The sequence below is a fragment of the Hyla sarda genome, chromosome 1, assembly GCF_029499605.1.
Source record: "Hyla sarda isolate aHylSar1 chromosome 1, aHylSar1.hap1, whole genome shotgun sequence".
Taxonomy (NCBI): Eukaryota; Metazoa; Chordata; class Amphibia; order Anura; family Hylidae; genus Hyla; species Hyla sarda.
The window spans coordinates 560,943,699-560,958,024 of NC_079189.1; the positions used below are offsets into that span (position 1 = coordinate 560,943,699).

A 14,326-nucleotide genomic window follows, 5' to 3' on the forward strand; every position below is an offset into this window, starting at 1 on the left:
ACCAGGGCCCCGGTGTGACTGCTACCTCTGCTACCTCTATAGCTACGCCCCTGTGATGATCTACAGATGTTGGCACTACAGTTCGACAGCTATCGCAAGCGGCTCTCATTCCCGGTCAAAACGGAGACCTCAATAGGGAGCCCATGCAGACCATGTGCGTGCTGTACTGTATGACACGGACTCCATGGGCTCCTCACCAAAGTATCTCTGTGGCCAATAGCATAGCGGGCCATAGAAACTGCAAACTGCAAGGCACCAATACAATTTGTTGGCACTACATCTGTAAAAACAATGCTACACCCTTCCTCTACCGCCTTACACTGAAAAATAATACACTGTACAGTTTCTGATCAGAAGTGCAAACCTACTACCACCATACCGTGCTAAAAGAATACCAACATACAGTATAAAGATCTGACCGGCCATCAGTGGTGCCCTCCTTCAGCAGGAATGGCAGTAATAAACATTTTATTTCACACTATGACAATATCCAGCCTTAAAGAAGAACTTTGTTTTTTTGCCAAATCATGAACACTCACCATCACTAGTCATACAGCGCAGCCGAGTCCATGTGTTTTATTATTCAAACTTGGTCATGTGATCACAAGTTTGATTTAAAAAAAAGTTACTTTGCTTATTGTAAGTCGCAGGATGTCAGTTCTGGGTCCGCTGACTTCCTATGAACTACAGAATGACATCATCACCTACCAGATCCCTCTGCTATAAGGGATCAGGATATGTAGTAGTTATACACCTCCCCTCCAGCTCTGTCTGTATACTGCTGCCATTTCCATGGGATCAGGATATATAGTAGATATACATCTCCCACCAGCTCTATCTGTATACTGCTGCTATCTCCATGGGATCAGGATATATAGTAGATATACATCTCCCCTCCAGCTCTATCTGTATACTGCTGCTGCTATCTCTATGGTATCAGGATATACCACAATTGTGCTCATCACAGTATACATGAGTCATTTTTACAGCAATTTTTTTAAATGCAGTAAAAAAAAAAAGCTGTGAACACAACCTCAATACTTTAAATCATAATATAACAACTCAGTTTAGATTATAAGTGAAATCACTTTCTCCTCATGATAATATTTATCAAAAAAATGCACTTTGAATAAGAAAATGCATGTAAACTGCACATAATGTGAACTGACACTAAACCATTTATAAGTCTAATAAGTTAACCTGGGTGACCTCCAGCACTAGCAGCTTATTTAGACAACCAGGTGCAGTAATGAGACTCCACACCCACAGCTAGAGCATTAATGGGAAATAAAGGTTACATAACAGGAACCACATCATTGTGCATTTGTAAACTAAAATGAAGCTTATCCCATGCCTGCCACATCAGCAAAAGAGGTATGCACAAGGCATATACAAGAACCTCTACATTATTTACTAATAATAGCCTATGCTGTGACGTATAAACAAAAATATAAAACATTTCAGCTACTTATAGTGAATCTAGGATGTGTCCTGATCTGCAACTTTTAATAGAACCGCACACTACTAATGCTATGTCCGAAAGCAGGAACACCTGTCCAAATGGGCAGTGTAGCCCCTCAATGGTTACAACAATAATAATAATAATAATAATAATAATGATAATAATGCATATCTATTATTTCTTTTTTATTATTATTATTAATAATAAAAATAATAAATATGCATTATTATTAATAATATTAATAACAATGCTGATAATAATAACAATAATATAAATAATAGTAATAAATATATAATAATAATGAAATAGTAATAATAACAATGATAATACAGCAAATAATTATTATTGATAATAAAATAAATATAATTATTAATAATAATAATAATAATGATAATAATAATCATCATCATAATACATATTAATTTATATAGGACAAACAAATTCCCCCTCACTTTACAATGTAATCCCTTAACAAGGTGCACCATCCAGCCGATATGCTTCTTCTGCACGTAGTATTTCCCAACTAGCGCGCCTCCAGCTGTTGCAAAACTACAACTCCCAGCATGCTCAGAAAGCCAACAGCTGTCCCGGCATGTTGGGAGCTGAAGTTTTGCGATAGATGGAGGCACACTGATTAGTAAACACTGGTCTAGAAGTAAACAATAATGTTTTCCATTCACTGACAACAAGCAAAGGTCTTGAGGAATTTCTACAAATATATTCCATAAGCATAAAATATATCCTTTTAATATACGCCTGTAATATCCTCACAGCAGGTGCACATGGGATACATATTGGTGATCTGGAGGACGCCATATGTATTGAGTGGATGGGTAAAACAATGCTCTACGTGACTGCATATGTTGCCTTCCAGCTCCCGGTTTGGTCCCTACCATGAGCGGACATCAGGCTAGAGGAGAGAACAGCACAATGACATCAAGCAGATTGAGCAGGTGAGTGTCTAGAGAAAAACCCTTTTTATAAATTCCTGGATGAAGCTTATTATGTTTGTTATCTTTACCCACCAAAGCATTTACTTTGGTTTGTCGCCCGATCCACAAACACTTTCGAGGAGATGACATTACCGAAAGGCAGGAACATCTGCATCAGCTCGGTGTCCCCAAATTCCTGGGGCAGATGGTAGATAAACAGGTTGCAGCCCTCGGGTCCTGAAGAGAGAAAGAAGAGAAAAACGGAACAGGTTACTGCGAGATCTCAGGTCACCGACATAACATCTGGGGAGGACAGAAGAAGGAAAGATTTCCATTCTAATCTGCATCTCATATCTATCTATCTATCTATCTATCTATCTATCTATCTCATATCTATCTATTTATCTATCTATCTATCTCATATCTATCTATCTATTTATCTATCTATCTCATATCTATCTATCTCATATCTATCTATCTATCTATCTCATATCTATCTCATATCTATCTATCTCTCTATCTTCTATCTATATATCATCTCTCTCTCTCATATCTATCTATCTATCTATCTCATATCTATCTATCTATCTATCTATCTATCTCATATCTATCTATCTATCTATCTATCTCTCAATCTATCTCATATCTATCATCTATCTATCCATCTATCTATCTATCTACAGTCCTGTAGGGGAACCGCACTCCCATGTGGATTACGTGTGCAAGCTGGTCCAACCCGGGCAGGGTCCCCAAATATAAAGGAAAAAATGCAGCAGCACTCCGTTGTGGATGAAAAAAGTGGAGTTAGGCTTTATTCATCAGGTGCAGTACACGACGTTTCGACCGTCTCTCACGTCGCTTGACAAAGACCGTGAGAGACGGTCGAAACGTCCTGTACTGCACCTGATGAATAAAGCCAAACTCCACTTTTTTCATCCACAACGGAGTGCTGCTGCATTTTTCGTTTATCTACCCATCTATCTATCCCATATCTATCTATCTCATTTCTATCTATCTATCTCATATCTATCTATCTATCTATCTCATATCTATCTATCTATCTCATATCTTTCTATCTATTTATCTATATCATATCTATCTATCTCATATCTATCTATCTATCTATCTCATATCTATCTATCCCATATCTATCTATCTATCTCATATCTTTCCATCTATTTATCTATATCATATCGATCTATTTCCTATCTATCTATCTGTCTGTCTGTCCGTCCGTCCGTTTATCTATCTATCTATCTATCTATCTATATATCTATCTCATATCCATCTATTTCCTATCTATCTATTTCCTATCTATCTATCTATCTATCTCATGTCTATCTATCTATCCGTGTGGTGGATGGGGGACACGTTTTTATCAAAAAGTGCGACAAGTGCATCCATTTTTTGACCACGAGTGCTGCTGCAACCTTCTTTTTTTTAATCTATGTATCTCATATCTATCTATCTATCTCATATCTATCTATCTCATATCTATCTATCTATCTATCTCATATATATCTATCTCATATCTATCTATCTCATATCTATCTATCTCATATCTATCTATCTATCTATCTATCTCATATATATCTATCTCATATCTATCTATCTCATATCTATCTATCTCATATCTATCTATCTATCTATCTCATATTTATCTATCTTTCTCTCTATCTATCTCATATCTATCTCATATTTATCCATCTCATATCTATCTATCTATCTCATATTTATCTATCTTTCTCTCTATCTATCTCATATCTATCTCATATTTATCCATCTCATATCTATCTATCTATCTATCTATCAGTGAGGCTAAGGAAACATTGTTCCTTTTGATACACCATAGATTAAATTACACTTATTTTGGACTGCATTTATCCTAAACTATGTCAGTTGGGATTGCATGATCCTAGACCTGCGTGCACCCGCCTAAGTATATCCTATTGGATGTGCTGCTTCTATCTTCTATATCTATCTATCTAACTATCTATCTATTTATCTATCTCATATCTATCTATCTCACATCTATCTATCTATCTATCTAATATCTATCTATCTATCTCATATCTATCTATCTCATATCTATCTACAGTATTCTCTATCTATCTATCTATCTCATATCTATCTATCTCATAGCTATCTATCTATCTATCTATCTATCTATCTATCTCATATCTATCTATCTCACATCTATCTATCTATCTATCTCATATCTATCTATCTATCTATCTATCTATCTCATATCTATCTCATATCTATCTATCTCATATCTATCTATCTATCTATCTATCTCATATCTATCTATCTATCTCATATCTATCTATCTATCTCATATCTATCTCATATCTATCTATCTCATATCTATCTATCTATCTATCTCATATCTATCTATCTCATATCTATCTATCTCATATCTATCTATCTCATATCTATCTATCTAAATGGAATAGATGCGGCACACCAAATGAAATCCTATGCAATAGTGGTGTATTCCATAGTGTATAACGTGGGTTACAATGTTTCAGCAGCCTCACGCTACTTTTCTCAAGAAAAAGGTAGAAAGGTAGCTTGAGGCTACTAAAACATTGTAACCCACCTTATACACTATGGAATACACCACTATTGCATAGGATTTTGTTTGGTGTGTTGCATTTATTCCATTTGTATTGCTTTGGATTGACCTGCCACAATCCTATACCTATGTGCACCCTGCTATTTTTATTCATCTTTGGTTGTGCTGCTATCTACTCTATCTATCTGTCTACCTACCAACCTACCTACCGCTCTCTACTTTTGTGTTCTCATTATTGTTTGAGTCATAATAAAAGGTATTTTGCAATGTTAAAGTATTCTGCATATTTTGTTGATCAAACGGTAAAAGTCTATTTGAATTTCTGTTTGTAACAGAAGCAAAATGGGTAAAAAGTCCAAGGGGGTGAAAACTGTACATGTCTGTATATCATACTGAAGTCACAATGGTTCGTCTCAGGTAAATACATTAAAAAAAAACAGCAATTTGGGGAAATTTGTCAAAATTGCAGGAAGGTATATAATGAATATAATGAACCATAACATAAGGTTTTCTGATGGTGGAGCATGTCTTCTGAAAACGCTAATCAGCATATTTAGTGAAATAATTCTACATTTGTAAAAAATCCATGAAAGGTATGGTTGTTTTCAGCCTGTGCCCACCTCTCCTGCCCGCACTTCACTCACCTTGCTGGCAAAATGAAAGAAGATGGATCAATGCCCTGACAGATGCCCATTTAAAGCCCATTAAAATTCTTCACTCTCAGCGTGAACACAATTAGGGTCTCAGAGCATTTCTCGCTACTGAGAGAAAATTAAGTCTTAATGAATATTTGGAAACCCCCCCCCCCTTCTAATGTGCTAAGAGGGTGCAGCTGATCTCCGCATTTCCTACAAAGCTCAAGTTCAGAGGTCACAGAGAAGCTTAACTTGAAGTCGAGAGTGTGCCGCAGATCATAATGGATGGAGGCCATTTTAGTTTAACTCTTTATTGGGGGGGGGGGCTGATTCTTGGTACAGCTTCAAAATTATTTGGAAAAGAAAGAAGGCTTCACCTGGAAAAACAGGAAAGGTGGGACAGGCAAATGTCTATGAATTAGGGCAATGTTTCTCAATCAGGGGTGCTTACAGCTTTTCCAAAACTACAATTCCCAGTAGGCCTACAGGGAGTTCTAGTTTTGCAACAGCTGGAAGGACCCTGGTTGGGAAACACTCTCACACCAGCCTTTCTACTGACCCATGAAAGCAGCGGAACTCGGAATCAAATACTCTACAGGTACTCCCATCTCACAGTAGTCAATACCTTCTGTCCATTTTCTATTGGAAAAGGAACCATTTGGTTCAATGCATGGACTTAGGTCATTTAGACTGGTAGGTAAACCTTGCCAGTAGCGGGTCGGACCCCCTTTGGTCTTCATTCTTGGTGGAATACTTTCTACAAGGTGCTGAAAACATTAATCAGAGATTTTGCTCCATATGGACATGATGACATTACACAGTCCCTCCATATAGACATGATGACATAACACAGTTCCTCCATATGGACATGATGACATCACACAGTTACTCCATATGGACATGATGACATCACACAGTTCCTCCATATGGACATGATGACATTACACAGTTCCTCCATATGGACATGATGACATCACACAGTTACTCCATATGGACATGATGACATCACACAGTTACTCCATATGGACATGATGACATTACACAGTCCCTCCATATAGACATGATGACATCACACAGTTCCTCCATATGGACATGATGACATCACACAGTTACTCCATATGGACATGATGACATTACACAGTCCCTCCATATAGACATGATGACATCACACAGTTCCTCCATATGGACATGAAGACATCACACAGTTCCTCCATATGGACATGATGACATCACACAGTTCCTCCATATAGACATGATGACATCACACAGTTCCTCCATATAGACATTATGACATCACACAGTTCCTCCATATGGACATGAAGACATCACACAGTTCCTCCATATGGACATGATGACATCACACAGTTCCTCCATATAGACATGATGACATCACACAGTTCCTCCATATAGACATGATGACATCACACAGTTCCTCCATATGGACATGATGACATCAAGCAGCTGCTGCAGATTTGTCAGCTGCACATCTATGATTAGAATCTCCCATTCCAGCATATACCTGCAGTATTTCTTTAAGTCCTCTAAGGAGTAAAGTTACCCATTTTGATGGTACACATTGAGTCCCAGTAGATATACTATAGTTAGTTCCCCATAAAAAGTCCTCTCAGGGAATCTACCATCTCAGGAACTACTCATTCAACCACCTTGACTCCCCACTGGTTAAAGGGGTACTCCGGTGGAAAACACATTTTTCTTTAAAATTGGTTAAAGGGGTACTCTGCTGCTCAGCGTTCAGAACAAAATGTGAGCCGGAGTCATTAGCTTGTGACGTCATGGCAACACCCCTTGTGATGTCACCCCGCGGCCCCCTCAATGCAAGTGTATGGGAGAGGGCGTGGCAGCCACCATGCCCCCTCCCATACACTTGCATTGAGGGGGCGGGGCGGGACGTCATGAGTTCACGATTCTGGCTCTAAGTGTTCTAAGCATTTTGTTCCGAACGCTGAGCAGTGGAGTACCCCTTTAACTTCTTCACGGCCATCTACAAGTATTGGTGTTGGAACTGTTATATATTTATGAAGGAATTCAGAATGCCTATTGGAAACCCAAGCCAACAGGAAGAATTGAAAACTCAATGTAAAGTAGATCATGAAAACCTGTGACCCAGTAGGCCGAAAGACAATGGGGGGTGGGGGTGGTAAGAACTACACCATTGGTTTTCTTACCGCAATGAGACGCAAGTAAAGCCCCGCTAAGCATTTACTTATGTTCCGCAGCTAATTACATCTTTTCGGGAGTTTGCTAATGTGACCAAAACAGATATATGAAGAAATAAAATCAATTCATGTTTAATGTGGAAGTGATAAAATGAAGATTGCATCGTTAATGCCGCCATCCCCGGTACAGCGAAATAGCGGTGACATTTAGGTGCTTACATCTTAATGATGGATGCCTTGTTACATAAAAGTGTAACAAGTAGAAATAATGGCCCATAATAAAGTGGAGGTTCATTTGTAAACAGACTTTGGATCCAAATTCCTCTTGTATATAATGTCATGCCGAGTTCAGGTAATGGAATATTATGGAATTAAAGAGGACCCGACACTAAAGCCAATACAGACAGCCAGCCCCATTTCCAGGTGTTGGGCGCCACACATAGTCAAGACCAACCTCAACATTGCAAATTGTCTTCATTAAAAATTTTCTACTATTGTGCTCAGAAAAAAACAAGAAAAATCCATCAGACAGGCTTTCTGCTATCTCAGTCAGAGGTGTAACTGTAGTGGGTGTAGAGGTAGCAGTTGCCCCAAGGGGGCCCGAAGACATTTCTGCACCTTAGAAAACACCAGTATTTTAAATGGAATGTGGGACCTGGTTACAGATTTTGCATTGGGGCCCAAAAGCTACAAGTTATAACTCTGATTCTCTGATGGCTGCTGGGCCAAGCTACATACCCTCACACCTCGGCCAGTGCTTCAATGTTTCTGCACCACTTTTGGTGGAGAACTACAGTATTTTGCACACTATTGGAACACATGACTTGCACTTGCTTACTTAGAGGCTTCTTCTTTGTCCACGTAACATATAGGTTAAATATAGGAGCCTAAATAGATTTTAAAAAAACATCTACCTGAGTACCAGTCATTTGTTCTATAATTTTTTTATATTGGCTCCTAATTTTTTAGGTTGATTTTGGATGGTAATGGTAATAGATTCAGGCCTAAAAATAAGCCAGTTGGTTCCTGATTTAGGGCAAGTCACTCCATCACATGATTGTCAACCTATCCTGCCAATATAACTGGTAGGAGCAGATATCTAGCCTTCATTGGTGAAACGTTGGGTGGCGGGGGGCTGTAACGCCGTACTCCTTGCTCCACTTGGTAAAGTATTTTGTTATCTCTGTCCAGTCTTGGTTTTGCCCTACCTATTATGCATTATTGATCCCCTGGGGTTTCTTTGTCTGCTCTATGATTTTCTGTACTTACCTGTGGTCCGAGCATACTTGCTGGATCCGACCTTAATACTCAATCCACAATATATGAGCAGCAGTCTCTTTCATTAACCCACGGGAGTCAATAGTTATTGTGCACTAATTACTTAACCCTTTTTCCTGGCAGACAAGCGTAGCCCCCGTTTCTCTCTCAGCATTTTTTGGATTCATGATTATTACTATATATGTATTCTTTTAAATTATTTTAAATGTCTTGTCATTTTGGATTCATGTTAATAAAGTATACTTTGTGATATTTATGTCCTGTTTGACGCCTTTTCTTTATGAATTTAATCTATGTCTTGTGGCGTAGGACCTACTGTGTGGGAATTTTTTCTTTTGGTATCTTAATGTTTATGGTGGCCTCCAGACTCAATTCATAAGGGAACAGTCAGGAGGCCACGGTAATCATAACATAGTCAGCCGGTCCCATTGACAATAGTCTACTGGATTGGTCTGAGTGAGTTCTGATGTCTAACACTAAAGGAAATGGCTACTTCACACTAGATTATTGTTGGTTGAACCCACCGATTTTGGCCCTACAGTTGGTCATCTTACATGTAGAGTGGCGTCCTGACTTTCTGTTGACAGAGGTGACGTGAACACTATGCCTGTGTCTACTGACGGCCACTGGGTCAGGCTATATACTCTCGCACCTGGGCAGGTGCTTCAGAGATGAGGGTGAGGTACGGCAGTCCTGCATTACTGTGCAGCCATGCCGTAATAGCGAGATGAAACCCAAGATACAATAGGGTGAATGCGGGGCATAAGAGAGTTGTTGTTGAATGTATCCCCTACTTAAAGTATGATTTCAAACAAACCATAGACAGTATAACATAAAAGAAAAATGGCTCCTTCGAGTTTTACAGCTAACTATACACAGTAGCTGATTGTCTGCCGAACCCGCTGATTTCAGCAGGACTCATATAGGTGGCTATAGGTGGTCGTATGGGTGGCCAACCTCCACTGTTGCACAATTTTATGGGAGTGGGAGTTTTTTGAGAGTTTGCGCAAAAGAATGTTCAATTTTCCTGGCACTGGTGCAGGGAATGATAAATACCCCCCCCCCCCCCCGTATCACAGACACCATGTTCTAATAGCAGGTTATTATGCATAAAACAGGGCGCAATATGTGTTTAGAAGGTATTGCAACCTTCTTCCTCAGGTCTACCTGTTCTCTGTACACATGGAGTCTACCGTTGGCTGTCTGGGCATGCTGGAAGTTTTGCAACAGCTAAAGATCTACACTTTGGAGATCACGGCCTGGGGTTGGTTCCTCACATCTAAATGATAAAGTTAGAGATAGTTGCCAAGAACTTCCAGGATCATGTGCAACCTGGTCTGGCTGCCATGCTGCCTTCCCTAAGACATCCTGTGTATGGACATCTATTCTACTACACTTCAAGTCCGAGGGTCTGTGCCTTGGTGGGACTCCGGTTGGGCCAGATCATCTGTTTAGCTCCTGGGAGCCAACCTGCAATATTACTTCAAGTCCTCTCAGGAAATCTACCATCCAATGAACTACTAATCCGAGCACTTTGACTCCACACTGATTAACTTTTTCAAGGCCATTTACCATCTACAAGTACTTTAGTTGAAACTGTTCAAGCTATGTGCCTCCACATTGTGATGAAATTGAGTAAAGTTACCCATTTTGATGGTACACCTTGAGTCCCAGTAGATATAAAGAAGGGGCTAGTATAATTAGTTCCCCATAGAAAGTCCTCTCAGGTAATCTACCATCTCAGGAACTACTCATTCGACCACCATGACTCCATATTGGTTAACTTGAAGTTGTAGTTTTACAACATCTGAAGGTCCACAGTTTAGAGACCACTGTCCTATGTGTTCGTACAGAGAGCAGGAACCTCTGAGCAGCAGGACTTGGAATGGCACCGGCCAGGAATCGGCAGCGGGTAAGTATTTTTATTTATTTTTTTATATTTTTTTCTGCCACCATGAGCATTTGCTCATCTCCAGTTCTAATTTTTCTTACACTTGAATATTTTTTTTTTTACTTGTTATTTTTGAAAGTTAAATCAAATAATAGTTATTTTATGCACTTTTTATTTGGAGACAAGGAAAATGCTTTCTATCCTCATGTGACTTGGGCAATACAATAAAGCTGTAGAATGTTCCTAAACTTTCTTAAATAGTTTAAAAAAGCATAAAAACTTAGTGTTTTTTTTATATATATATTTAAGAATAGCTGTGGATGAGCCTAAACTGTATATCAGGCTCAGCAGCAATCAGGTGTCTCCAGTCCAGCCTCATCCGCCTGCACCGCTCTCCTGAGCTCAGTTCCATTACCACCTTCCTGCGCTTATTGATTAAACTTCAGCTCATCCCCGCTGCTCCGAGATTGATGCCACGGCTACCACATGTAGAACAAAACAAACTGTGTCCTGTACAAGTCATTAGCAGGTTAGGGACAATTTATAGGCAGCTGACCAAAGCAGAACGCCAAGAATAAACATCGGGCTGTCACAATATTGTTTTCATCTGTCCAGAGGGAAAATTTATTCAGGGATGTATTGTCTATGAGCATTCATGGATAATAAAAACAAGTATTTATACGTATATCGCCAGGTACAAAACACAACGTGGCTTCCTGTACTGCTCTATGGGATTCCACAATGTTCCTGCACCTCTTTTGGTGGAGAATTACAGTTATTTGCACACAACAGAAGGAATATTTTGCAGGCAAATTCCTTGAAATCAGTGTTTCTTTATGTCAGAAATGTCATAAAAACAAGCATGGCATCTTCATATGTGTCATAAGTTAGTCATGGTCCTATGACTAAGAACGCATTGTGTGTTGGAAACGTGTCAGTATAACTTGTGACGCACATACAAGATGCCACGCTTGTTTTTTGTGACAAGTTTTACAATAAAAATAAGGAATTTGCCCAGAAAACCTTCCTTCTGTTCTTTGGATTGAAGCGTTTGAACCAAGGCCCTGTGGCTTTTTGGACACTACTACCTGGACTATCCACATAGTGATAGGATGAGTCTCACTGGATTGTTCAGTATTATGCACACTATTGTTATAAAGTCTCCATTATTGTTTGTTGGATCTTTTGCAAGGAATGGTGCGGACAAACTTTATATTGGTGCACGCATCACTGGGCGTTGACCTTGTTTCATTTTCTCACTTGAAAACACATGCAAGTTCAGCTGAGCCGAGCGTGCAAGTATATGTGGTGGGGAGAATCGGGCAGGAGACTAGCATTTTGACAATAGCTGTCTAATATGTGGCCAGCTTAAAGGGGTACTCCAGTACTTCAAATACCTTCAATCACCAATCAACACATTATAGGGGACAAGCATCTGATCATGGGAAGTCCAACTGCTGGGATGCCCCACAATCCCTAGAACAAGGTCTGTGACCCGTCTTTCCCTTCGCATGGAGCATGCACTTAATGCATTCTCCATGAGAGTGCTGGAGATACATAAGTACTGTGCACTCCGTATCTCTCATAGACAGTGCATGGAATGCATGATGCTGACACGCAGCTCTCTTTCCCCATTCTGTAGATCTCGGGGGTCCCAGTGGTCGGACTGCCGTGATCAAATGCTTATCCATTATCAGGTGCATACGTTGTACTTTTTAAAGTTGAAGTACTAGAAAATCCCATCTTTGGGGTTCCTTACTGTGTTCGGTTTCTGCCCACTTTCCAAACTGCATTTTAGAAGATAAAACAATGGGATTCTGCAGCACCGTTCACACTGTGGAATTTATGCCGCAAAAAATTCCACAGCAGAAATACAAGATTCAGGATGCACCAAAAGAATGAACATATTTGGAATTCTGCCCTGACTGCATTGGCGTTCATCTGTGCCCGCTGTAGACTGTATCTCCACCTGGAGATATTCCATAATTTCAGCAGTGCGGACTGTGACCATCAATGGTCAACAAAATGTCCAGAAGAGACAAAATCATGCTCCACGTGTGTCCAACTTTACCTTCTTGCAAATTTCATGAATTTCTCACGATCTAAATTCCATACATTACCGTACATGCCAGCAAACCCCCAACGACAGGTTACAATTCCCACCACAGCCACTTGGTTGCAAAACTCCAATCCTCATCATGCTAGGGCATGCTGGTTATTGTAGTTTTGCAACAGCGGCAGAACCACAGGTTGGAGAACATTTCCTTAGGATTCATTTTTCCTGTTCAACTCCTAGGGGCATCTCATTGATAGACAGATGCTTCTTAATTCAAGTATACAAGAGACACTTTATTAGCGACCAGGGGGCACTTAAAAAGTATCTCTCATGATCTTGTTAAATGTTATAATCCTCCCAGTTCATTGCCCTCATCATGATAAACCACCCCCTGCCTTTATTTTTATTATTTGTTAGTTTTCTACCTTGATATTGCTCTGTATTTTCTGCTCAGTCTCACAGTCAGATTCAAAGACTGGGAAGGGGCGTTCCCCAGCAGGCATGACATCATCTGAAGCCATACAGGGAAGAACTTCCTCCCTTACTTTGCTACACACAGTCCAGAGCTGTTCAGTATGAGATGAGCTATGATTGGCAAAGGCTGCACACCCCCCCCCCCTCAGCACTCCAGACTGCATTTCCTGATTTTGGACTTCTGCCAGGCCAGCAGGAGTCCAAAGTCTGTGCAAGAGATGTGGAGAAATGTGCTCTGGTCAAGTAGGGAGACACCTAGTGGCAGCTTTTTTTTTAAACACAAATAAAACATAGAAAACATATTTTTTTTTTAAAACAAAGTACATTAGAAAGCTTTTTATTTACCATAAGGAGTGCAATAGCAAAAATTTGTTTTAATGAGAGTGCCCATTTAAGGCTGGCAGGGGGACTCACCTTCTCTCTGTTGCTGTGGGATCATTGGAGGTGGCTGGGGAAAAGCTTGACTGATCTGTCCATAGGCAGCAGGATAAGCAGCTATTGGGGGAAAGAAGAAAAGAGAAGTCAGCAAGACTCTTTTTATACATGCCCAAAAAAGGTCTAAAACGTTACCAGACTTCCCGGCCCAATGGCGTAAAATAGTAGGTTACAGCACGTCGCACGAAATTGCGGAACATGTTGCACTGCCAAAGGCAATACTAAAAAAAATCTCCTATTCAGCAGCTGGGTGTTGTGTCATCTGACACTTCTCATTCTATATATTACATTGTTTTTTTTTTTGCTTTTTTCTTTTTCCGGTTCACCTATGTGCCAATTATATTGTACCGAAAGAAAGTGCTCTGAAAAGTAAATGGTAAAGTATGTTCTCCCCCAGAGCTGACATAG

The 14,326-nt window shown here is 39.8% G+C and overlaps 1 protein-coding gene across 17 annotated transcripts in view; it reads right to left on the reverse strand.

Moving 5' to 3' along the window:
- CELF4 (CUGBP Elav-like family member 4) overlaps window positions 1-14,326 on the reverse strand; it is a 1,140,249-nt gene that overhangs the window by 70,604 nt on the left and 1,055,319 nt on the right. For 10 of the 17 annotated variants that reach the window (XR_008848282.1, XM_056542932.1, XM_056542835.1 and 7 more), the window contains exons 10-11: window positions 13,898-13,978; window positions 2,488-2,631 (exon numbers count right to left, since the gene is read on the reverse strand). Coding sequence is in view for 16 of the 17 variants with exons in the window: in XM_056542932.1 (XP_056398907.1) it covers window positions 2,488-2,631; window positions 13,898-13,978 (225 nt within the window). In the remaining variant the exon portion in view is untranslated. The remainder of the gene's footprint in view (window positions 1-2,487; window positions 2,632-13,897; window positions 13,979-14,326) is intronic. The other 7 variants (XM_056542937.1, XM_056542877.1, XM_056542886.1 and 4 more) reach the window with 1 other exon arrangement.